At 41.1% G+C, this 27,654-nt stretch overlaps 1 protein-coding gene across 2 annotated transcripts in view; it reads right to left on the bottom strand.

Moving 5' to 3' along the window:
• Nucleotides 1-3,234: 3,234 nt before the first annotated feature.
• The window catches only part of ghra (growth hormone receptor a), a 220,467-nt gene continuing 196,047 nt past the window's right edge, over nucleotides 3,235-27,654 (bottom strand). For both annotated transcript variants that reach the window (XM_043703291.2, XM_043703317.2), the window contains 2 exons: nucleotides 25,980-26,049; nucleotides 3,235-14,081 (listed from right to left, as the gene is read on the bottom strand). In XM_043703291.2, coding sequence (XP_043559226.1) covers nucleotides 13,113-14,081; nucleotides 25,980-26,049 — 1,039 coding nt within the window. In that variant the 3' untranslated portion in view covers nucleotides 3,235-13,112. The remainder of the gene's footprint in view (nucleotides 14,082-25,979; nucleotides 26,050-27,654) is intronic.

The following is a 27,654-nucleotide window of genomic DNA, read 5'->3' as shown; positions in this document are numbered from 1 at the left end:
CATCAGCAGGGCTTCACCTAGAGGCCTACTAAAACGTTACTAGTAGGGTGACGAAACGTCTGGAAATGAACCTTCCAGCTCAGCGAGCAAACCTACATCCAGATTGTTTTCAATTATTTGTGGGAGATTGCATGCAGTGATGGCACTTCAAATGTACTTCATTTGTTGTAAAATATGTTGACACATCAGTGGTCACGAGACAAGGATACAATGGTGTCGTGGTAATATCACTGAATTCGTAATCTGATGTCCTACATTAATGTTTTGGGGTTATGTATTTCAGTCCCACTATGACAGACTTTGGAACTGTTTGGGTATGGGTAGGATGCTGTTCAGAGGGCACATGCAAACTCAATGGGATGAATAGTCTCGTTCTGCACTGTAGAGATTCTAAGATTCTAAAATATGTTTAAGAAGCTAAGTGAAGGTGACACAAAGCGACTACAGAGGACTACAGGCATATTAAGCTTAGGGGCAAAAACCTGGCAGATAGAATATAATGTGGAAAAATCTGAGTTCATGCACTTTGGCAGTAAAAATGGAGGAGCTGAATACTAATTAAATAGCAAGTAACTGCAGAAAGCTTTTTTTTAAAGATTCCCTACAATATGGAAACAGACCCTTCGACCCAACAAGTCCACACCAACCCTCCAAAGAGTAACCCACCCAGACCCATTCCCATACCCTACATTTACCCCTGACTAATACACCTAACACTATGGGCAATTTAGCATGGCCAGTACACTTGACCTGCACATCTTTAGATTGAGGGAGGAAACCAGAGGACCCGGAGGAAACCCACACAGACACAGGAAGAATGTGCAAATTCCACACAGACAGTTGCCTGAGGCAGTAAACGAACCTGGTCCCTGGCGCTGTGAGGCAGCATTGTTAACCACTGAGCCACCATACTGCCTTCATGGAACAAAGGAACTGGGGAGTCTTTCTGAATGAATCACAAAATACTAGCATCCAAATTTAGTGGGTAATAGGGAAGGCAAGTAGAATGTTGGCCTTTATTGCAAAAGGAGTGGAGTATAAAAGTAGGGAAGATTTGGTAAAACTATACAAGACTAGTAAGTTCATAGATGAAATTCTATGTACATTTTAGACAATTTATCTAGGGAATGATCTACTGGAGATAGTCCAGAGAAGGTTCGCTAGGCTGGTCTTGGGGATGGAGAGACTGTCTTATGAGGAGAAAATGAGTAATTTGAGCTTTTACTCCTTGAAGTATGGAAGAATGAATGGTTTTATTCATTCCCAGGCTGAGGATATCATTGGCTCGGCCAGCATCTACTGTCCAGCAGGTGGTTAAGAGTCAACCACATTGCTGTGGGTCTGGAGTCATATGTTGGCTAGACCAGATAAGGATAGCAGTTTCCTTCCCTAAAAGAAATTAGTAAAACAGATGGTTTTTCCCTGACAATTTCATGGTTATCATTAGACTGTTATTTCTAGAACTTTTTTTATTCTATTCATATTCCACCATCTGCCACGGTAGGATTCAAAGCCAAGTCCCCAGAATTAATACTCTCTTAAAGTATCATTGGGCCATCACCCTTCCTTTATCATACAGGATTCTCTGGGGACAAGACAGGGTGTGTTTCCTTTTTTGGAAAAGTAGCGCCAGAGGGCACAACTCAGAATCAGGAATCACACATGTAAGACAGAGATGAGGTGTAATTTCCTCTCTCAGAGGGTGATAAATCTGTGGAATTCTTTACTGCAAGAGAGCTATTGAGGCTGGGTCATTAAGTATAGATTAGATTAGATTACCTACAGTGTGGAAACAGGCCCTTCAGCCCAACAAGTCCACACCAACCCACCAAAGCGCAACCCATCCATATCCCTACATATACCCCTTCACCTAACACTACAGGCAATTTTTTTAGCATGGCCAATTCACCTGACCTGCACATCTTTTGGCTGTGTGAGGAAACCAGAGCACCCGGAGGAAATCCACGCAGACACAGGGAGAATGTGCAAACTCCACACAGTCGCCTGAAGCGGGAATTGGACCCAGGTTTCTGGCACTGTGAGGCAGCAGTGCTAACCACTGTGCCCCATATAGTCAAGGCTGAGATAGACCTTAATCATTAAGGCCACCAAGGATTAAGGGAAAAAGGCAGGAAAATGGAGTTAAGAATTATCAAATTAGCCATAATCTGATTGAATGGCAAAGTTGACTCAATGGGCTAAAATATCCCAAATCTTTCATACATCTAATGGACCCCTTATTGAGTTTAAGCTTTCTGATCCTCGACTCTCCAACAAGGGGAAAGATCCTTTTTGCATCTGTTCTATCAAGTCTCCTAAGTTCTTTGAATTTTACATAAAATCTGCTCTCATTCTTCTCAATTTTAATGAGTGTAAGCTCAACCTTCTCATAAAAAAATCCCTCCTTACCAGGATCAGCTTTGTGAACCTTCTCTGAACTGTCTAAATCAGGTATATCTTTCCTTAGATAAAGGGACAAAAATGGTTCAACAAACCTGTTAATTCTGGCTGGATGTCTGGAATGAAACTGAAGGAAGAGACTACAGCAAAGTCCTGCTGTTGAATTTGTCAGGGTTGCCAGGTTTCTGGTCTATCCCTGATTTTCTTTGAAATGAATTTCCATACTTACATTACCCTGAGTTTTAGGGTCATTTTACCTGCTTAGTTACCGTTATTTGTTTTGCTTTTCAGTGCTCCAAGCTGCCAGTCAGAAGGTGTTGATTCAGGTTTCTGTTATACCTTACCAAAGGATCTAGTCTTCACGTCTGACCTGAACAGTGAATGTTCATAAGCTAATTGTCCAAACACAAAGTTATGGAATTCAAGCCGGTCAACATGCCTAAGTCTGAAGCATGGTCACAGTTTGTAAGTGCATGACAGACACAATAATATTAAATTAACTGTGCTGGCTTTCAAATGAGAATGTAAACTACAAATTTGCATTATAGGATCATGTAGAGTGATGAGCTTAGATTAGTTCACAGGTCTGTGTAACATCAAAGGCCGACGAGCCTGCTCTGTGCTGTATTGTTCTATTATCAATTCCAAAGTACAAATTCAAAGAGCAAGGTGCTCTCAGTAAAGTTTCTGCCACACTTGCATGTTAAGAATTTTTTGAAGTTTGATTTTGTGTGAAGATGTTGCGTATTTACCACTTACAATGTGTGAAGTTGTAATGTATTGGTGCTGTATTCAATCTTAATAAATAGTGCATTTTCATATTAGCATAGGCACTTTTTTTGATCAGCAGTTTTAGTTTTTAATCAACATTCAGTTACAGCAAATCAGAGCAATGCAATCCAAGAGTTTTACAAAACCAGAAGCTGTACATACATAGAAGGTAAAGCACTTTTAAAAATAGAACATGCAGTCTCTCTGGATTAGAAACTGATATATAATCCATTATATACTTCACAAAATGTTCATGTTGGTACTCTTGCATCTTCCTTAAATTCAATTATTTAAATACAAAATTAAGACAGGAAAATAATTATGTTCAGAGTTTTTACTTCTGAGCAAACAAGGGGTGTTGGTTTATTTTATCTTACCCCTGACAATAAAATGTAAGCAGCCATTGTCTTCAGTAAAACAAAAGCTTTAAATTTCTTTTCAGTGAGAAAGTAATGAGAATGTAGACAAGGTTGAAAGGATTAAGGAGATAAGGCAGTTAGAAAGTGATGATTAAAGGAAGTATGTAAAGGAAACCAGTGCTAGACACGTGAGTGATGACTGGCTACAGTCAAATCTGGTCTTAAAGACAAAATCCTTCGTATTTTTAAATCACCCCTAAAATATTTTTCACATTATCGAACTTGAAAGACAAACTGTTCATGAGACATAACTTCAATTTTTATTCTTACATATTAGTTTCTCTTTGATTCTGTATGGAAAACTCCATGCTCTGTAACTAATATTCACCCAGTATTTAAACTGCAGGAATATTTATCAGCACAAGACCACCTATTCTGAACAGAAAGTGAAGTTCCTGAGCAGTGGGGATGGTGCTACTGTATGCAGCCACCAGAGGCAATGCAGTTCACAGATCAGACAGTCTTCAGCATGTTTTGCGCCTATCGTAGATCTTCCATTGATTTGAAGAAGCTTTCACTTACGTTCCCATTGGTTCTAATCAAATTGCTGAGAATTATATGGTATTATTTTCAGTAGCAGCATATTAAACTCACTAATAAGTCATCTTATTTTCTTTATCTTTGTAAAGGTAAAGAACATTAGTCTTGGGGACAGTTCAGCTCATCAAGCATTCTCAGGTGCGGTAAAGCAGGAATTGATGCCAGAAATGTGCCTTTCACAGATCAGTGAATTTTCTATGCTGTTGTGGGTCTGGAATAGCATGTAGACCAGATGAAGTAAGGACGGTAGATTTCCCTCCCTAAAGGGCATTAGTAAATGAGGTGTTTTTTTCAACAATTAATGATGGTTGTCATGGTCACCATTACTGAACCTAGTTTTATACAAATTGACTGATTGGTGGATTTTAAATGATAGGCGCAGATCATTAGCATGGTCCTCAGGATTACTCATTCAATGATGTTCTATTGCGGCAATTTGCCATGTCCTCTATTGTTATCTAACCTTCTTCCTTAAAAAAAAGTCCCATCAGGTCAGAGACTTTTCCAAAGCTAATTATTTCCTTGGAAGCAGTTGAGCGAACAAACTCTTGAAGTCTCTACAGCTATCACCAAGCAGCCTCCTCTTTACTGTGCAACAAGAGGGATATTTGATGCAGTTTCCCAATAACCTGAACAATGGTTTTCTATAGGAAACAAGTTAAAACTAAACCATGAGCATGACTTTATCACGAACTAGTGAGTAACCACATACGGAATCAAAAATAAACTACCTTAAGTAATGTTTCATAAATGTATCTCATTAAATTGTGGCTTGTACTTTTACATCTAATCTTGTTATCTGTACATCCTAAAAGGCAAAAGTAGAAGACTGATTCACAAAATGCTAAAATAGAAGATTTATTTCATAAAGTGCTGAAAATTTTTAAGACAAGGTGAACTGTATGCAGCAAAAATAATATTCTCAGAATTAGATTCTCTAGTGTTGCCATGTTGTCATGAAAACAAGGGCACTTTCTGTTACTAAACAACAATAAAAGAGATACAGTTGAGAGCCTCGACTTCATCCCTGCATTTTGGAACTAGTAACATTTTTTGTGGCTGGTAAAAGTCACTCAATCAAATGAAGTTAACTTGTCAGTTCTACCATTCTGGTAGAATTTGGAGGTTTAGTCATATTGAAAACTTGATTCACATCTAAATTGCATTTCATCCATTAGAAATATTATGTAGCATTGTATAGAAAGAAGCCATCACAACTGTAAACTGTGGAATGTGTTTGATTATCCTGCTCTGTTGTGATGTACTGAAGCAAAGCACCTCCCCAGGGGAAATAGAATATGTATAATAGTAGTATTAGCGGTGAGCAATGAGAGGACAACTTCTCAAAGGATGTATATGACCTTCTGCAGCCCGAAAAATGGATGGGGGAAGGTGAAGTGACAGAAATGGGCTGACATCCTTGAACAGAAAACTCATCTACAAAAAGAACAGACTGAGACTGATTTACAGGTCATGCTTATAGATTGGGAAAAGATAAACAAATGAACATGATATCTTTTCAAATCTTGCAAGGCCCGCAGTTACCTTGCACCACAAAATCACAGAAATATTACAGTGCAGAAGAGGCCATTTGGCCCATCATTCACCATGCAGTGTACCAATTTAGGTAAAATTTGTTTTCCTGTTTTAAACTGAAGGAAAAAATACAACACCCACATGTTAGTTCAATATTTTGCATAGACTTATAAAATCTTACTTAGAATGAATGCAAAATGGGTCTTTGTCTAAAAAAAACTCTTCAAAATGTAAGCTCCCATCACAAATTGAGACAATTCACCACCTCATGCCTTCTGCATTATATCAGTGTGTGATATGAGACAACAATATTCATTGCTACAGATCCAAAGTACTCAGCATGAAGGCCTGGCAATTGACAATTTGTTTTGATAAAGTACTAGTTTCTACAATTTTGCTTTTCAAATATAATTATTTTTAGCAATTAAGAACAAGGCCTAGTGAAAATAGACCTAATGGCACTCGTGAATAGTTTGATCTTCAGGATTGAAGAATGGCTTTGTGCAGATTAACAACTTGGACAGAAAATAAAACTTGTTTTACAAAAATATACCTCAGGGTTGACGCGACCATTGTTTGTGTACATTCTGTAGTCTGTCCATTTACAACGGATAGTTTGTGAAGTTCACATTAATGGACTACAGAACCAAAAAAATACATTTGCTTTAAAGTATAGTTTTCGGTTTGACATAATGTTGAACAATTTCTGTGCTCAAGGGATGGGTGTTGGGTATAAGCGTATCCCAAGTTCCTGATTGTTGCCCAGAGTTGAACTTGTGTTTGTGTATGTTTACAATTCAGCAAGAAGTACTGAGCTCAGCAGTGATGCTTTGTCTGTCAAATAATCTGCACTCGTGAGGAATGGCCACTTAGATTGAGGGCTCAACTGTGCCCAAACATGTGACAGAGAGAATTGCATTCGGGTGAAAAGTTGCACAGTGCCCTTTTCTGTTTCGTGTCATGTTGAGCCCATTATATTAGCAGTTACAAATTAAAATGCAATTTATTTTGGCACAGTAATTAACTGAGCTCAGGTGAAGATGTCACCCACTTCCCCCCTCAAAAATAGCTACCTAATTTGAGTATTCAGTTCTTTGCATATTTTGTAACCAACAATCACAATAATATCTTAAAGAGATAGTCTCACAGCTGAGTATGAAGGAAAACAAACTAACTCAAAGCAGTAGCTCCCTTCCTTTAAAATAGCAGCAGGAAAATAATGCTCTCATTTACAGGGAGAGAGGGAAAAGTTCCCAGAGATACAGTCCTGTAGACAACAAGAAACTGTCAAATGACTTCAGACGTTCTTAAGTTTTAAACTCCAACATCAACATCTAATGCACTGTGAAATATAGCCATTATCATTTTTTAAAAAATACATGCGAGTTTTCAGCTTCATGTAATGTACTCAGGCATAGATTGCCCAGTGTGTGGATATCAATTTACTGTGGAGCTCTGACTAAATCTTGACGATAATTGAGCTTCACCTCTGATTAAAATCATGAACAGGTTACTATTACGTTTAGACACTGAAAACTTTCTGGTTCTCAAGAAAGTTTGACTGAAGAAGGTGTTTTGTATAATTAAGTAGAAAACTGATCTGTCTCATGTGTTGGTTCCATGTACTCTGATAAATACTCTGAAGCCGATAGCACATTTCTGCTGAATGACTGAAGTCGGTGTTAAGTTGGCAGATTCAGATGTTAAGTTTCTTTGTTCTTAGTGGTCCAACAATTAGAAATAATTAAGTTTCTTTAATTAGCATTTTCATATCAACAGAGATCACACCTTGTGCTTCCTCATGATGGTCTCATCAGTAATTTAGTATTGCTACTCACTATTACTTGCTTGATTGGATGCGAAACAGAAGAGGTACATATTTGACACTGCATATTCCAGTGAGTGAACACCCCACGAAGATGCCAATAGGGTCTAACATGACTAGTGAAAATGACACGCTGAATTCTTGGCAGAACGTTTGGCACATAAACCAATTCGAGCAGCCATATTCATCTGTTGTACATTTGGTTTTGTTTTGCATTAAATGTCTTCAGTCAGCCACTGTTATAACAGCAGTTAGAATTGGATCCCAAATTGTGGAGCATAGTAGAAATGCCCTATCTTGATTCAGCGAAATGGAAACAAACTTGTAGCTGTACAATGATAGATTGAACAACTGAAGAGTTCGAGAAATTATGGGCGGCACGGTAGCACAGTGGTTAGCACTGCTGCTTCACAGCGCCAGAGACCCGGGTTCAATTCCCGCCTCAGGCGACTCTCTGTGTGGAGTTTGCACATTCTCCCCGTGTCTGCGTGGGTTTCCTCCGGGTGCTCCGGTTTCCTCCCACAATCCAAAAATGTGCAGGGGTTAGGTGAATTGGCCATGCTAAATTGCCCGTAGTGTTAGGTGAAGGGGTAAATGTAGGAGAATGGGTCTGGGTGGGTTACGCTTCGGCGGGTCGGTGTGGACTTGTTGGGCCGAAGGGCCTGTTTCCACACTGTAAGTAATCTAATCTAATCTAATCTAAAAAAATTTGCCAAATGAACCTGTTCAGAGATGTTATTATACACCTCTGAAACAGGTGGAATTTGAATCCAAGCCTCTGGGCTCAAAGGTAGGGATGCTGTCACTGCACCACAAGAACCCTGCTTTCAATATTAATAAGGCTGCTTTCAATTAGTCTGTAATTGAAAATCTTCCCCAGATAGGAGAAACAACTTTAAAACAAATCTGTCTCCCTCAGTTGAAATTTTTTATATCACTGGTTCCTCTCTTTCCCCTCCTAAAGAATCGATAAAAGAGATATATTGAGCTATACTAGAGCATTCCTTATGATTGGTAACCTGACAATACTGTGTTGATGTCTTTTTGTCAAAATACTATTGGAAAATTGAGTTTCACATGCAAGTTGTAGATTTCAAGTTTTCTGAATGTGCACTCCTGGTGTGGTGGCTCACTTGTCGGGAATGCATATCAAGCATTCCTATTTTTCTAATGACAGGCACTTGGAAAATCACAAGGAACATGCCCATGAAGTTCTGAGATGCACTACTGAGAAACTGAGGTATTCTCAAAAGAATTTATTCACAGTGAATGGTTCCATAACTGAATGATCTGAACATTCAGCCACGATCTGGGGCCTCGCGACTGTTTTGACTTCGACAGGAAGTGAGCTGCTCACACAGGCTCATTTGTTGATTGGTTTTACTAAATATATGGACTATCGGTTGGGTACTGACTTCACATCATGCTGACGTAGTGACAGAATATGGCCAGCCCATATATTGATATGGTTTGCAGGAAAAAGGAGCCAAGATCAAGTAAAACAAAGATTGTTTTTATGTTTATTCGTGGAATGTGGGCATCACTGACAAGGCAGCATTTATTGCGTATTATTAAATCATTATAACTGAAGGTCATTCTTAGCTTTTAGTTTGATTCACATTGTTTCCAGGGAGATAACTGTACACTACATTTGACCTTTAAAAAAAAACTTCTGCTAGAAGTGTTTCACTGTGACTGAACTTTGGGAGAAGCACTTCTTACTGTCCCTGAGGAAAGCTTTGTTGAAGCTAAAATATTTTTTGATATATTGGCCCTGATGCTTTCTGGTTGGCACAGGATCTTTTGTTACTTATTACAGATGTTTGAAATGGATAGAAACACATATATACATTCACTGCAAAAAGTTAATGAAATATTGATTAAGATTATCAAGTAGGTAAGTAGCCTACTCTGCTTTTAATTCGTGTCTAAGTTAAAATGGGTTTGAAAAGTGCAAGTCTGATTGGTGCTTGTAATATCACTTCCCTCACCCAACCAAACTAAACTAGTCCCACTTGCCTGTCTTTGGCCCATATCCCTCCAATGTTTTCTTTTCATGCACTTATCCAAATGTCTCTTAAATGTTGTAACTATATCTGCATTCACCACATCCTTGGACAGTTCATTCCATTTATAAACCACTCTGAGTGAAAAAAAAAGTCCCTCGTCCTTTTTTAAAACTTTCTCCTCTCACGTTAAAAATATGCCCCCTAGATTTCAAACTCCACCACCTTTGGGAAAATACCCTTGCTTTTCACCTTATCTATGCCCCTCATGATTTTATAAGTCTTTATGAGGTCACCCCTCAACTCCTATGCTCCAGTGAAAAAAGTCCCACCCTATTTTGATATCTCAAACCCTCCATTCCCTAGTTAGTGGGCTGAAAAGTGGCCAATGAGATTTACTTTGGATAAATGTGAGATATTGCATTTCGGTACAACAAACAAGGGCAGGACTTATACAATTAGTGGTAGGGCTTTGGGTAGTGTTGGAGAACAGAGAGAACAGTATGTAATTTTTTGAAATTTGTGTCATATATAGACAGGGTAGTTAAGAAGGCATTTAGCACTCTTGCCTTCATATCTCAGACCATTAACTTTGGAGTTGAGGCAACATGTTGAGTTTGGACAGGATGTTGCTGAGGTCTTTTTTGGAGTACTGTGTGCAGTTTTTGTCACCTTCCTATAGGAAGGATATTATTAATTTGGAAAGGGTTTAGAATAGATTTAACAGGATGTTGCCAGGAATGGAGAGTTTGAATTATCAAAATAGGTTGGGACTTTTTTTCACTAAAGCACAGGAGGTTGAGGGGTGACTTAGAGAGTTTTATAAAATCATGAGGGGCATAGATAAGTTGAATAGCAATGATATTTCCCCTAGGCTGGAGTAATTCAATACCAGGGAGCATATTTTTAAGGTGAGAGGAGAACATTTCAAAAAGGACATGAGGGGCAATCTTTTTACACAGTTCATTTGTGTATGGAATGAACTGCCAGAGAAAGTGGTGGATGCAGGTTACAACATTTCAAAAATATTTGGATAAGTCCATGAACAGGAAAAGTTTGGAGGGATTTGGGGCAAACACAGGCAAGTGGGACTATTTTAGTTTGGGAACATGGTCAGCGTGGACTAGTTGGACCGAGGGTCTGTTTCCATACTGTATGACTATGACTCTATAACTGTATCTACATAAAGGCTAGCTGCTCCCCATGTCCCCACATATCTACACGTTACACTTGACTGTGGGATGTTACTGGGTCTACTGCTGTTTCCTCTGGGGAAAAGAAAGTAGTACTGCTTGGGTGGATGGAGTTATCATCGATATTGTAAAAAGGGTGAGGTGACGGCATCATCCATTGTGAAGAAGAAAGGATTACCTAGAGATTTAACGGAGTTGCACAACTAAAGTTGAAAGCTTCCACATGGACTGTACATTCTCTGTATGTTAATCTTTTGGTAAGGGGTGTTTCCACACTACTGTAAGTGATGGTAACACCATTTTCTACCATTCATCTTGATGAAATGTAGAGATTTTTTTGGATAAATCCCGTGAAGGCTATGCTAAAGACAAAGAGCAAGTGTGTGAAAATCTATGTAAGATGAATCTAAACAAAAAATGAGGCAGTGGCTACACAAGCTTTTTCATCAATGCTAGTCCTTTGGGATATATGGTAGAGAATAAAATCTGCTCAAAGTTTACAGAGCACAGAAAAAAATCCTCACCATTAAATTTTCATTGGTATTATCTACTTGCAAATGTGCACTTGTTACAATCACTTTGTTATTAAAAGGATCCAGAACAATTCATATTGTTCACACAGTTCCAGATTTATACATCCAATTCAGGTCCTGAAGATATTCGAAAGTATTTGATTCAATTTTGTATGTATTTGACTATGCAGTATTTCCCACTCAAATACATCCTCTACTGTAGTGACTAATTGAAAAAAAGGGAAATTTAAAATCAAACTCTTATCATTTATTTACTAAAATAAAATAAAGAACTGCGAATGCTGTAGACCTGAAACAAAAAAAGAAATTTATGGAGAACCTCAGCAGGTTTGTCAGCATCTATGGAAAGAGAAACAGAGTTGATGTTTCAAGTCCAGTGACTCTTCAGACTTGAAACAATAACACAGGTACTCTGTCCACAGACAGTGCCAGGCCTGCTGAGTTTTATTGTTGTTGTCTCCTGTGTCCCCACAATAACTTTGGTTCTTATTCATTGATAGCACTGGACTTGCCTCTGAACTTAAGTTTTCTTTGTGTGAATGTTATCAAAGTGTGAGCCACGGTTCAAAGTGTAACATATGGAATTAATCTGTAAGGATGCTCTCTCCCTCTCAAAAATAAAACACAAATGGAAGGAAAGCCAATGAGAGTACCTTTGTTTTAGAATAATTCTCAATTTACAAAGATGAATGTTCTAAGATTTGTCTTCTCATTTCAGTTAAAAAAATGAGGTTTCTTGCCAACGCAAAACTCCTCTGACTCCACTGTCCTGCCTGGACTGCTCTGCTGATTGCCCTTGAAACTAACACAGCCCCAAAGCAAAGAACAGTGGGATCAACTTCCATCTGTCCCATCTGGCTTCAATTCTAATGTATGTAAACACTGAATCCCCAGTCTCTAAATTTGTAATGGAGTTACCTGTTTTTAAAGGAATCCCTTGTCTGGTAGGATTTCTAAGCATACAGCATTGGTGGTAGATGAGTCATCATGTAAAGAGATGATTTATATATAATGGAAATTTTAACAAATGGTCGAGATGATATTCTTTGTTAGCAAATGAATCTGCTCTGCAATTTTTATTTCATTTCCAATAAAAATCCTACATTGCATTGATGTTATGATAAAACACTGAGGTGATGCCAAACTGCAATTTACTGTAATTTAAGATCTTAATACTCTCTACCTGCCTATCCAGTATGTGGTTTAATAATGAGTGAAGGGCATTTTTGTAGAGAATTTCTGTGAAGTGCTCAGTTCCCCCTCAAGGAGATCGAAATGGTTACACTCATTAAAGGATTTCATGACACTGAGATTTCTTTTGTTGTTGAAAGCCACTCTTCTAAGTATGGTGTATTTTTGAAATCTTTTCCAAGTGAGATAAGAAAAGTATTGCAACTCATTACAGACTACCACTACCCCTTTAGTACAAGTGATGACACAGTACAAGCATTTCTAATATTGGACCATTCCCAATTCCTTTTGGATACAGCTTTGAAGAAGCAACACAGTTATTGATTCTGGAAATTAAATGACCAGTTTATGAGAGTACAGACTTTTCCAAGGACTTCAGGGTTGCTGAGGAACAGTGTTTCGGTCTTTGTGACAGATAACACTCTTCCAATCATATTCATCTCCTTTTACATGGCACTGGTTTAACTTTAGAAATTGTTTCTGCTTTATAAAAATACAGGATTTTATATCACATTAACAAATATAGCTGACATTTCAAAATAATTCTTAGTCTTAATTTATCAAACATAATTTTTCATAACAGTTGTACCATCTTCTAAATTTTGGGGAATATTACACAAATCATTGAACACAAGGTCTGTGTGATAGCACTGACAGAGGCTGACAATGATGTAGTGTACATTTCATGCCTTTTGAAGTCAGGGGATGACGTTACCAAGTTGTTCAGGCATCAGATATCCAGCTAGGGTGGGTTGATTCTTGCTTGGCAGCACATTTGGGTTCAACAGTAGGCTCTGCTGGGAGTCCACCATATGTATTGAGGTATAGTCTGGGACAGGTATTGTTGGCTGCCTCGTGATTTCTGTTTGTTTACAAGTACCAACTGTGGCACTTTCAAGGCTTTCTGCAGTGAAATAATTGCTTAGGTTAAGATCTTCTGCTGCATCTGATAGGCGTTTGTTGTTCAAGCTGATGGCACATAACTGCTTTGCATCAACCTCAGATGTGTAGGCACTGTCTAATGGTTTGGTATTCTGATTTGCCTTTGGATCCAGTGAGGTTTCTTTGGCCAGGGACACCTTCAGCTTGTTCTGCTGCCCTGGGGAAAGGAGGACACCCCCTGTAGGAGTGATGTCACTTACCTGCGCATAAAAGTCCATTTTCCCAAAGGAGCTGTGATTACTGAGTTGGCTGTGAAGAGGTGGTTCACTTCGAGTTGCAGTTGAGAAGCTACTGCCTGTGGTGACCAGTTGTATTTTCCTGCACTTGCACGCTTCACCATCTGGCTGCTGGCTCTGTTCGACATCTGTACCTGAAATACTTACAGGAGCTCCAGTATCGCTCTTGATGTCTTCTTTTCTTTCACTGCCTTCCAGCTGGAGACTGCTAAACTCACTGACATTTTGTTTAGCTACAGTGCCATCTTCAGGAACATCTGGTTCGTAACAACTGTCGCGGCCAGAGTCATCGTCCTTGGCACTAAGGCAGTTGTCAGACTTTGGGTGGTCATGGCCAAGAAGTCTATCTGTGTCCAACAATTCCATCTTTCCATCTGGATCATCAAGGTCAATATCAATGAATTCTACCCAAGGGTCATCAATATATAGATCAGGCTTATAGCTCAGGTGATTTGCAAAAATTGAGTTGACTTCATCTATTTTACCCTTCTGTAACAAAAAATATTAAAAGTTAAAAATATTAAAACTGTTTACAACAAATGCTGTTTACCTGAAATAATGATTAATCTCTTTCAGATGCTGATTTGTGCTTTTTTTATTTAAGTAGTTAAATATTTGCAGTCTTTTCCTCATTCAGATGGGATAAACTCTGGTGGAGGAGGTCCTCAATGGAGCTCCTCTTTCTCCTTCACATAGAAAGTGAATAAAACTATATTTAACTCAGAATGCATTGTTCTCCTTCATGTGGTATTAAAACCAAAGCCACCTTGTCACTCCCAGTGTAATACAATTCTTGTGTGTCACTTTGTACATATACCCTCCTAGCATTGCACGTCTCCTTAACGTTACACATTTCCCCATGTAACTCATTGTGTGTAACACATTCCCAATGTGTATAACACACTCCCAGCATGCATTTCCTTAACATATTCCTGTGTGTCACTCCTTGTGTGTAAAACACTCCCTGCACACATCACTTTGTGTAACATATTTCCAAATGCTTCACCTGTATGTGACACACTCCCTATACATGATTATTTCCGTGTAACACACACCGAGACATCTAATCCTGTGATGACACAATTTAGGTTATCAATTGACATACATCATCATTTTTGACCATAATATGGTAGAATATTTCATTAAGATGGAGAATGACACAATTAAATCTGAAACTAGGGTCCTGAACTTAAAGATAGCTAACTATGATGGTATAAGACATGAATTGGTGAGGATAAGTTGGCCAAGGATACTTAACGGGTTGACAGTAGATAGGCAATGGCAGATATTTAAAGAACACACGGATGAACTTCAACAATTGTGCATCCCTGTCTAGCGTAAAAGAGGGAAGATGGCTCAACTTTCCAGCGTGAACTGTGGGACTGCTGTGCACCCTGCTTTACAGAAACCTGGCTCAACCCATCCATTCCCAACTGCGCACTTAATGCTGATGCTTTTTCCATCCATTGTATGGACCATACAGCGTCCTCAGGTAAAACAAAGGATGGAGAGGTTTACTTTTTAATCAACAAATTGTGGTGCATGGACATTGCAACCCTGAGCAGCCACTGATCCACAAACCTTGAATTCCTCACCATCAAATGCTGCCCCTTCTATTTACCACAGGAATTTACCACTACTATACTAACTGCTGTGTACATACTGCCACAAGCAAAGGTTGAGAAAGCTCTGGATGTGCTGTATTCCACCACAAACACCATGGAGACAAAACACCGCGGGGCCCTGTTTATTGTAACTGGCGACTTCAATCAGGCCAACTTAAGGAAGGTGTTGCCAAAGTACCACCAGGGGCCCGAACATCTTAGACCACTGCTACACCACTATGAAACCTGCCTACCGCTCCATTCTCCGCACTCATTTCGGGAACTCTGACCACAATGCTGTGTTTCTTCTCCCGGCTTACAGGCAAGAGCTCAAGCAGAAGATCCCCTTGCAGGTACAGATCCAGTGCTGGTCAGAGGAGGCAGAGGATCAACTTTGGGTGCTGTCTAGAATTGGCTGATTTGGCCATGTTCAAACAGTTCCTGAAGAAGGGCTTATGCCCGAAACGTCAATTCTCCTGCTCCTCGGATGCTGCTTGGCCTGCTGTGTTTTTCCAGCATCACATTTTTCAACTCTGATCTCCAGCATCTGCAGTCCTCACTTTCTCCATGTTCAAACAGTCCACAGGTACCTTGGACGAATGCGCCACACCTTCACAGCCTTTATCAGCAAGTGTGTGGAGGAATGCATACTGAGGAAGTCAAACCGGGTGTTCCCCAACAGGAAACCCTGGATGAATCAGGACATATAGAACCTGCTAAAAAAACAGACATGAGGCCTTCAGACCAGGAGACCCACTCAAATATAAGGAATCCAAGTATGACCTTCACAGAACCATTAAGACAGCCAAGGACCAAAACCGATCCAAACTAGAGACCCAGACAGACACCTGGTGACTATGACAAGGACTGAATGACATCACAGGTTCTAAAAGGAGACAGTGCAAGATAGCAGACAATGACACATCGCTCCCAAATCATCTAAATGCTTTGTGCAGAATTTCAGCGGAGAGGTAACACTTATTCTGACAAGTCCTGAAGAACCTATACCAACAATCACTGCATCAGAGGTCAGATCAGTTTTCCTTCGTGTGAATCCAAGGAAAGCGATGGGACCAGACTTAGTACTAGGCCGTGCACTCAGAGCATGTGCAGATCAACAGGCAGAGGTCTTCTCGGATATCTCCAACCTCTCCCTGCAGCAGGCCACTGTCCCTGCATGTTTCAAGAGGGCCAACATCATCCCTGTGCCTAAGAAGGCTCATGCAGTATGTCTCAATGACTACCGCCCAGTAGCACTAACTTCGGTAGCCATGAAGTGCTTTGAAAGGCTGGTCATGGCATTAATCAACTCCAGCCTCCCCATTACTCTTGACCCACTTCAATTTGCCTATCGGACCAACAGATCCACGTCAGATGCCATATCACTTGCACTTCATTCCTCCCTAGAACATCTTGACACCAAGAACAGCTACATAAGAATCCTACTCATTGACTACAGTTCAGCCTTCAACACTATTATCCCCTCAAGACTGATTACTAAACTTAGTGATCTCGGACTAAGTCCCACTTTCTGCAATTGGACCCTCAGTTTCCTGACCCACAGGCCACAATCAGTGAAGATTGGGGACAATATTTCATCCTCACTAACACTCAACACTGGATCTCCCCAGGAATGCGTACTCAGCCCCCTACTGTACTCACTGTATACCCATGACTGCATTGCCAAGTACCAGACTAATTCCTTTTACAAACTGGCTGATGATACCACCATAGTCAGTTGAATCTCAGATGGCAATGAATCAGATGACAGACCTGTGGAAGGAGGTGGAAGACCTGGAAAAATGGTGCACTGAGAACAACCTAGCTCTCAATGCCAGCAAGACCAAGGAACTTAGTATTGACTTTTGGCGGGATGTTACTCATGCCCCCCCTACACATTAATAGCACAGAGGTAGAACAAGTGGAGAGTGTGAAGCTCCTGGGAGTGGTCATCCACAACAAGCTTTCTTGGACTCTTCATATGGACGGACTGGTTACAAAGGCCTAAGAATGTCTCTTCTTCCTCAGGCAGCTGAGGAAATTTGGAATTTCGGCAAATATCCTTGCCAACTTTTATAGGTGTGCCATCGAGAGCATTCTGTCTGGATGTATCACTACCTGGTATGGCAACTGTACCAATCAAGATCAGAGATGGTTACAGAGAGTAGTGAACTTGGCCAGGACAATCACAAAGGCCAACCTCCCATCTATAGAATACATCTACCAGGCCCACTGTCAAGGAAAAGTCGCTAGCATTCTCAAAGATCTATCCCACTCTGGCAATGTTTTTCTACAACCTCTACCATCGGGGAGAAGGTACAGAAGCCTGAACACACACACCAGATGGTTTTGATACAGTTTCTACCCTACTGTTGTTAGAATACTAAATGGACTCCCAAATTCTTAACATTTGCCTCTACCTATGTTTTTGTTTTTGCCACTGCTTAACTATTATTTATTTATCTATGCAACTTAGCTATCTGATCTGCCTGTATTGCTCGCAAGACAAAGCTTTTCACTGTGCCTTGGTACACGTGACAATAAATACAATTCAGTTCAATTCAATTCAACTGTGGCTAACAAGGGAAATCAGAGATAGTGTGAAAGCTATAGAGGAGGCATGAAAACTGGCCACAAAAAGCAGCAAATCTGAGGATTAGGAGAAATTTAAAATTTAGCAGAGGACGACAAAGCATTTAATTCAGAAAGGGGAAATAGAATATGAAAGTAAGCTTGCGTAAAACATAAAAACTGTCTGCAAAAACTGTCTATAAAGAGGAAAAGACTTTTGAAGACAAATGAAGGTCCTTAGCAGTTAGAATCAAGTGAATTCATAAGAACTAGAAGCAGGAGTAGGCCGTCTGGTCCTTTGAGCCTGCTTTGCCATTCAATAAGCTCATGGCTGATCTTTTCGTGGACTCAGATCCACTTATCCGCCCTCTCATCATATCCCTTAATTCCTTTATTGTTCAAAAAAATCTATCTTTGCTTTAAAAATGTTTACTGAAGTAGTGTCAACTAATTCACTGAACAGGGAATTCCATAGATTTACAACCCTCTGGGTGAAGAAGTTACTTCTCAATTCAGTTCTAAATCTGCTCCCTCTAATCTTGAGGCTATACTCTCTTAGTTTCACCTGCCAATGGAAACATCCTCTGTATGTCTATCTTATAAAATTATGAAGGCAATAGATATGTTTCTGTAAGATGAATATAATCCCAATCTACTCAGTCTCTTCTCATAAGCCAATCCCTAAAACTCCAGAATCAATCTAGTGAACCTCCTGTGTACCCCCTCTAATGCCAGTACATCCTTTCTCAAGAAAGGAGACCAAAACTGCACACAGTACTCCAGTCGCAGCCTCACCAGCACCCTGTATGACTGCAACATAACCTCCGAGCTATTAAACTCAATCCCTTTAGCAATGCAGGGCAAAATTCCATTTGCCTTCCTAATTACTTGTTGTACCTGCAGATCATCCTTCTGTGATTCATGCATAAGGACACCCAGGTCCCTCTGCATAGCATCATGCTGCAATTTTTTACCATTCAAGTAATAATCTTTTTTACTGTTACTCCTACCAAAATGGATGACTTCACTTTCATTAACATCATATTCCATCTGCCAGACCTTTGTCCACTCATTCAAAGTATCTATGTTCCTCTGCAAAGTTTCACGGTCCTCCGCACACTTTGTTCTCCCACTCATCTTAGTGTCATCTGCAAACTTTATCACACTACACGTGGCCCCCAACTCCAGATCATCTATGTAAATTGTGAATAATTGCAGTCCTAACACCGATCCCTGAGGCACACCACTAATCACTGATTGCCAGCCAGAATAGCACTCATTTGTCTGCACTCTTTGCTTCCTGTTAGTCAACCAATCCTCTATCCATGCTAATACTTTACCCATAATGCCATGCAGCAGCCTCCTGTGTGGCACCTTGCCCAACGCCTTTTCAAGGTCTAGGTACAGAACATCCACTGGGTCCCTGTTGTCCACCTTGGTTGTAATGTCTTTATAGCATTCCAGAAGATTTGTTAAGCTTGACATACCGTTCATGAACCTATGCTGCGTCTGCCCAAAGGGACAGTTTTTATTGAGATGCCTTGCTATTTCTTCCTTGATAATAGACATGGTGGCACAGTGGTTAGCACTGCTGTCTCACAGCACCAGAGACCAGGGTTCAATTCCTGCCTCAGGCGACTGTGTGGAGTTTGCACTTTCTCCCTTTGTCTGCGTGGGTTTCCTACAGGTGCTCCAGTTTCCTCCCACAGTCCAAAGATGTGCAGGTCAGGTGAATTGGCCATGCTAAATTGCCCGTAGTGTTAGGTGTATGGGTGGGTTGTGCTTTGGCAGGTTGGTGTGGACTTGTTGGGCTGAAGGGCCTGTTTCCACACTGTAAGTAATCTAATCAAGCATCTTCCCCCACTACAGAGTTTAAGCTAACCAGTCTATAATGCCCCATCTTTTGCCTACCATACTTTTAAACAGTAGTGTCAGATTTGCTGTTTTCCAGTCTGCTGGGACTGCTCCAGAGTCCAGCAAATTTTGGAAAATTATCACCAGTGCACTTGCTATTTCTCCCACCATCTCTTTTAGTACCCTGGGATGCATTCTGTCAGGGCCAGGAAACTTGTCTATCCTTAGCTCCATTAGCTTGCCCAACACTACCTCTTCCATTATAATGATTGTTTCCAAGTCTTCACCTACCTCCGTCTCTTTGTCAATTACTGGCATATTATTTGTATCCTCCACTGTGAAGACCGATACAAAATACCTGTTCAATGCCTCGGCCATTTCATCATATCCAATAGCTAAATGCCCCTTCTTATCCTCTAAAAGACCAACATTTACTTTAGCCACTCTTTTTTGTTTTATATATTTAGAGAAACTTTTGCTATTTGTCTTTATATTCTGTGCTAGTTTTTTTCTCATGTTCTAAGATCATAGAACATTTATCTCACTTTTCTTTATAGGTGTTTTTGTGGCTTTCTGTTGACCTTTAAAGTTTTTGCAATCTTCTAGTTTCCCGCTGATCTTGGCCACTTTGTATGCCTTCTCTTTCAATGTGATAGCCTCCCTTCTTTCCTTAGACACCTAAGGCAGATTACCTCCTCTTACAGTCTTTCCTTTTCACTGGAATACACTTTTGCTGAGTACTTTGAAAAATTGCTTTGGAAGTCCTCCACTGCTCGTCAACTGTCCCAACATAAAATCTTTGATTCCAGTCTACTTTAGCCAAGTCTTCTTCATTCTATTGTAGTTTCCCTCATTTAAGCACTAGACCCTGGTATTGGATTTTAACTTCACACTCTCCATTTGTATTCTAAATTAAACCATATTGTGACTGCTCCTTCCATTAGGATCCCTAACTATGAGATCATTAATTATTCCTGTCTCAATACACAGGACCAGATCTAGGGTAGCTTTCTCCCTCGTTGGTTCCATTACATAGTGTTCAAGAAAACTATCTCGGATACACTCAACCATCTCCTCCTCAAGGTGGTAAAAGCAATGACTGCAGATGCTGGAAACCAGACTCTGGATTAGTGGTGCTGGAAGAGCACAGCAGTTCAGGAAGCATCCAAGGAGCAACGAAATCGACGTTTTGGGCAAAAGCCCTTCATCAGGAATGAAGGCAGTGAGCCTGAAGCGTGGAGAGATAAGCTAGAGGAGGGTGGGGGTGGGGAGAAAGTAGCATAGAGTACAATGGGTGAGTGGGGGAGGGGATGACAGTGATAGGTCAGGGTGGAGAGGGTGGAGTGGATAGGTGGAAAAGGAGATAGGCAGGTAGGACAAGTCCGGACAAGTCATGGGGACAGTGCTGAGCTGGAAATTTGGAACTAGGGTGAGGTGGGGAAAGGGGAAATGAGGAAACTGTTGAAGTCCACATTGATGCCCTGGGGTTGAAGTGTTCCGAGGTGGAAGATGAGGCGTTCTTCCTCCAGGTGTCTGGTGGTGAGAGAGCGGCGGTGAAGGAGGCCCAGGACCTCCATGTCCTCGGCAGAGTGGGAGGGGGAATTGAAATGTTGTGCCACGGGGCGGTGTGGTTGATTGGTGCGGGTGTCTCGGAGATGTTCCCTAAAGCGCTCTGCTAGGAGGCGCCCAGTTTCCCCAATGTAGAGGAGAACGCATCGGGAGCAACGGATACAATAAATGATATTAGTGGATTAGATTAGATTAGATTACTTTACAGTGTGGAAACAGGCCCTTCGGCCCAACAAGTCCACACCGACCCGCCGAAGCGCAAACCACCCATATCCCTACATTTACCCCTTACCTAACACTACGGACAATTTAGCATGGCCAATTCACCTGACCTGCACATCTTTGTGACTGTGGGAAGAAACCGGAGCACCCGGAGGAAACCCACGCAGACACGGGGAGAATGTGCAAACTCCACACAGTCAGTCGCCTGAGGCGGGAATTGAACCCGGGTCTCTGGCGCTGTGAGGCAGCAGTGCTAACCACTGTGCCACCGTGCTGCCCCAGGTGCAGGTAAAACTTTGATGGATGTGGAAGGCTCCTTTAGGGCCTTGGATAGAGGTGAGGGAGGAGGTGTGGGCGCAGGTTTTACAGTTCCTGCGGTGGCAGGGGAAAGTGCCAGGATGGGAGGGTGGGTTGTAGGGGGGCGTGGACCTGACCAGGTAGTCACGGAGGGAACGGTCTTTGCGGAAGGAGGAAAGAGGTGGAGAGGGAAATATATCCCTGGTGGTGGGGTCTGTTTGGAGGTGGCGGAAATGTCGGCAGATGATTTGGTTTATGTGAAGGTTGGTAGGGTGGAAGGTGAGCACCAGGGGCGTTCTGTCCTTGTTACGGTTGGAGGGGTGGGGTCTGAGGGCGGAGATGCGGGATGTGGACGAGATGCGTTGGCGGGCATCTTTAACCACGTGGGAAGGGAACTATCCACTCCACCCTCTCCTCCCTGACCTATCACCTTCATCCCCTCCCCCACTCACCCATTGTACTCTATGCTACTTTCTCCCCACCCCCACCCTCCTCTAGTTTATCTCTCCACGCTTCAGGCTCACTGCCTTTATTCCTGATGAAGGGCTTTTGCCCGAAACGTCGATTTCACTGCTTCTTGGATGCTGCCTGAACTGCTGTGCTGTTCCAGCACCACTAATCCAGAATCTCCTCCTCAATCCTATTTTGACCAAACTGGTTTGACCAATCTATATGTAGAGTAAAATCCCCCATGATAATTGCTGTACCATTTTTACAGTAGACAGGCAGGAGGCTGGAAAAACACAGCAAGTCAGGCAACATCAAGAGATGCAGATGTCGATGTTTCAGGTGTAACCTTTCTTCATAACCATTTACAGGCATTAGAGTCATAGAGATGTGCAGCATGGAAACAGACCCTTCGGTCCAACCTGTCCATGCCGACCAGATATCCCAACCCAATCTAGTCCCACCTGCCAGCACCCAGCCCATATCCCTCCAAACCCTTCCTATTCATATACCCATTCAAATGCCTCTTAAATGTTGCAATTGTACCAGACTCCACCACATCCTCTGGCAGCTCATTCCATACACGTACCACCCTCTGCATGAAAAGGTTGCCCCTTAGGTCTCTTTTATATCTTTCCTCTCTCACCCTAAACCTGTGCCCTCTAGTTCTGGATTCCCCGACCCCAGGGAAAAGACTTTGTCTATTTATCCTATCCATGCCCCTCATAATTTTGTAAACCTCTATAAGGTCACCCCTCAGCCTCCGATGCTCCAGGGAAAACAGCCCCAGCCTGTTCAGCCTCTCCCTGTAGCTCAGATCCTTCAACCCTGGCAACATCCTCGTAAATCTTTTCTGAACCCTTTCAAGTTTCACAACATCTTTCCGATAGGAAGGAGACCAGACTTGCACGCAATATTCCAACAGTGGCCTAACCAATGTCCTGTACAGCCGCAACATGACCTCCCAACTCCTGTACTCAATACTCTGACCAATAAAGGAAAACATACTAAACACCTTCTTCACTATCCTATCTACCTGCGACTCCACTTTCAAGGAGCTATGAACCTGCACTCCAAGGTCTCTTTGTTCAGCAACATTCCCTAGGACCTTACCATTAAGTGTATAAGTCCTGCTAAGATTTGCTTTCCCAAAATGCAGCACATCGCATTTATCTGAATTAAACTTCATCTGCCACTTCTCAGCCCATTGACCCATCTGGTCCAGATCCTGTTGTAATCTGAGGTAACCCTCGTTGCTGTCCACTACACCTCCAATTTTGGTGTCATCTGCAAACTTACTAACTGTACCTCTTATGCTCGCATCCAAATCATTTATGTAAATGACAAAAAGTAGAGGACCCAGCACCGATCCTTGTGGCACTCCACTGGTCACAGCCCTCCAGTCTGAAAAACAACCCTCCACCACCACCCTCTGTCTTCTACCTTTGAGCCAGTTCTGTACCCAAATGGCTAGTTCTCCTTGTATTCCATGAGACCTAACCTTGCTAATCAGTCTCCCATGGGGAATCTTGTCGAATGCCTTACTGAAGTCCATGTAGATCACATCTACTGCTCTGCCCTCATCAATCTTCTGTTACTTAGTTATTTTGTTGTTTATTTCCCTCCCCAATGTGATGATATTAGGTGTGATCTACCATTGACTTTTTCTTCTTAGAATTTCTAATTTCCACCCAAATGGATTCAACCTTATTCTCCATACACTGCCCTGATCTCATCCTTGAATATCAGAGCTACACCACCTCCCTGACCTTTCTGTCTGTCTTTCTAAATAGTCTGATACTCCTGGATATTTAACTCCCAGTCATGACCATCCTGTAACCATGACACCATAATGGCTACTAAATTTGTGATGATTTGTGCTATTAACTCAACAACCTTGTTACGAATGCTACGAGCATTCAAGTAAAGTGCCCTTTTTCTCGCTTTCTTACCCTCATGATTTCTAACATCTCTAATAATATCTCCTGAGTTATCCTTCCTTTTTACTTCTTTCATAGTCTATCTTGAACTTAAACCCTCCTGCACACATGCTAACCTGCTTACCTTTTTATTTACCATCATACTTCCTGTCGTTTTCCCTTTCCCTTCCTTCCAAATCACTAGTTTAAAGTCCTAGTGATCACCCTATTTATCTTTTTCATTAGATCGGTTCAGGTAGTGACTGCCCCAGCAGTACTGATCCCCTTGGTTCCAAAACTGATGCCAATGCCCTATGAAATGGAACCTGTCTTTCCCACACCACTCTGTTAGCCACATGTTTACTTCCCTAATTTTCTTATCCCTAAGTGAATTTGCACGTGGCTTAGGCAGTAATCCGGAGATTATGACCCTCAAGGATCTGTTCCTTAATTTTGTTCCTAGTGCTTGATAATCCCCAAACAGGTCCTCCATCCTATCCTCATAACAGACGAAGAGATGGCAGATCAGTTCAACAAATACTTTGAATCTTTCTTCATTAAGTAGGATACAAGTAATCTTCAGGAAATACTAGGGGACAGAGGTCTGAAGGAGGAACTGAAGGAAATCCTTATTAGTCAGGAAATAATATTGGTGAAATTGATGGGATTAAAAGATGGTAGTTCCCCAGGGCCAGATACTGCGCATCCCAGAGTACTTAAGGAAGCCCCAGAAATAGCGGATGCATTGGTGATCATTTTCAAGCACTCTGTAGACTCCAGAAGAGTTCCAATGAATTGGAGTGTCGCTAATGTAATCCCATTCTTTCAAAAAGGTGGGAGAGAGAAAATGGTAAATTATAGGCTGGTTAGCCTGACATCTTTGGTGGGGAAAATGCAGTCAATTATTCAGGATGTAATAACTGAGCATTTGGAAAGTAGTGGCAGAATCAGTCCTAGTTAACATGGATTACTAAAGAGAAATCATGCTTGAGGTTGTGATAAAGGTGAATCAGTAGGTGTTGTGTATCTGGATTTTCAAAAGGCTTTTGACAAGGTTCCATACAAGAGATCAGTAAGGAAAATTAAACCTCATGGTATCAGAGGTAATTTATTGACATGGATAGAGAACTTCTTGGCAGACAGGATGCAGAGAGTTGGACTAAACTGGTTCTTTTCAGAGTGGCAGGCAGTGACGAGTGGGGTACCACAGGGTTCCGTGCTGGGACCTCCGCTGTTTACAATAAACATTAATGATTTGGATGATGTAATGGAGTGCAATATCTCCTCATTTGTAGATGACATTAAGCTGGGTGACAATATGTGCTGTGAGGAGGATGCTAAGAGGCTGCAGAGTGACTTGGACAGACTGGTTGAGTGAGCAAATACTTGGTAAGTGCAATATAATGTGGATAAATGTGAGGTTATCCACTTTGGTCAAAAAACGGAAAGGCACATTATTGTCTGAATGGCAGCAGTTTAGGAAAAGGTGAGATGCAACGAGACCTGGGTGTAATGGTGGAGCAATCACTGAAGGTTAGCAATGCAGGTGCAACAGGCAGTGAGGAAAGCTATTGGCAAGCTGGCCATAATTGCGTAGGAATGTCTTGCTACAGTTACACAAAACCTTAGTGAGGTCACACCTTGAGTATTGTGTGCAGTTTTGGTCTCCTAGTCTGAGGAAGGATATTCTTGCTATTGAGGGAGTCCAGAAGAAGTTCACCAGACTGATTCCTGGGCTTGAAGGGATGAATGGTCTACCCTGCACCCATTTTCTGTTTTTATGTTTTTCACCTTGTTCTTCTAACTTGTGGATTATTTCAACTTTGTCAACAGAAAATGACCATACATAGTTGTTTCTTTCTTTCTGCTTTTACTGAGAAATTATTTTTAAATACTTAGATTACCTTAAGAAGATCAGGATCAATTCCATTGATTTTGGGTACAGGAACAGGAGGCAGGAAAAACAGCTTCAGTCTGAAAAGTATATTAAAGATTTTCATTTAACATACATTCAAAATACATTATAGGATAAATCTTTCCCTTGCTCGAATTAATGTTGCTACAGTACTTAGAACTTACAGCAAAATCATTCACCATTTTACCAATGCGTCTGTGACTTGTCTGTAACATCTGCCAATGCAGGAATTGCTTGATGTTCCCTTTTCAGAAATTGAGAAGTCATTGTGGGGTGATTGACATGATGTCGACTTGTGTAACGTTGACCAGTGGAACATCAACTTTCTAAACCTTAACTGGGAGCTCACGGTTAAAGGAGAAGCTTGGTGTAACAGGGAAACCACAAAACCGAGCTGGGGGAATGAGTGAGTAACAGGAGAGAAGAGAAATATGTTTTAAATGGAATGGTAGGCTGCAGCTCAGGATCAGTTGTTTTAAATACTGAAACGGAAGTCTCCCAACAACAAGGGGACAAAGGCAATATATTTTAGCACCAAGATAAGTAAGTGACAATGATGCCATTTGACTTCTGATTTATGCTGTTACCTAATTATGCTGTTATCTTAGTTGAGGCCAAGACAGGTTATTGCTGCTGATCACATATGGACATTACAGCATCATAAAAAGAGAGTTGTAAGAGCTAGGCTATTTATTCTTACAGCCTGTTCAGCCAATCAATAATTGTGGCTCTGTTCTACTTCAAAACCATCTTCATATACTATCCTCATATTCCTTAGATGAAAGGATAATAATAATTATAACATCATCCACAACAACCTCGATGTCTATAGCGATAATGTCAAGGACTGCGAATGTTGAACATTGTTTAAAAAATGAAGGAAGGGATAGCCTTAGTAATTACTAGCTAGTAAGTCAGCCTAAATTTGTAGTGGGCAAATTATTGGAAGAAAGTTCTGAAAAAGTATAAACTACTGTTTGAGGAGATGTGGATGAATTAAGAAGAATCATAGATTTTTAAGGGAAGGGCATATTGAATTTTTCTGTACCATTAAAACTCAGGAAGGAGACCTAGGTGCTTCTTGATACATCCAAGCAAGATGAGAGCTCAGAGAAAAACCCAGGGGCAGCACAATGAGTGAAGCTATCTATCAGTGAAAATTTTAAATTGTCCTGTGAAAGTATTTTCACAAATCCAGGGCAGTGTAGTCCCAGAAAATGAAAGTGATTGACCAAAATATGGAAAGTCACTGAGACAGTCTGAAGGGGAGCAGATTTTTGCAGTTTATCAAAAGTGATGAATTGTAATCTGTTAAGTTTTCATTAGGTTAGTGACCCATCATGTCACTAACGTCTGGTTGGAGGATTACTGAAAACTCCATTGCATCTGTCTTAATTGTATTTACGGTTTGATGACCTTTGTGGGATGTTTGATCACAGTTTGTTTGTCATATTTGCTTGATGTTGATTTGAATGTTAGACGATAGAATTATAGAGATAGAAAGCACGGAAACAGACCTTTTGGTCCAATGCATCCATGCTGACCAAGTTTCCCAAACTAAACTAGTCCTAATTTCTTGCATTTAGCATGTATCCCTTTCCTCTGGCAGTTCATTCCACATACTAACCACCCTCTGTGTGAAAAAAGTTGCCCCAAGATCCCTT

Source organism: Chiloscyllium plagiosum, unplaced genomic scaffold (assembly GCF_037043375.1).
Source record: "Chiloscyllium plagiosum isolate Xiang-an unplaced genomic scaffold, Cpla_swu_hap1 HiC_scaffold_2, whole genome shotgun sequence".
Lineage (NCBI taxonomy): Eukaryota > Metazoa > Chordata > Chondrichthyes > Orectolobiformes > Hemiscylliidae > Chiloscyllium > Chiloscyllium plagiosum.
This window is presented reverse-complemented; position numbering and strand designations above follow the sequence as displayed.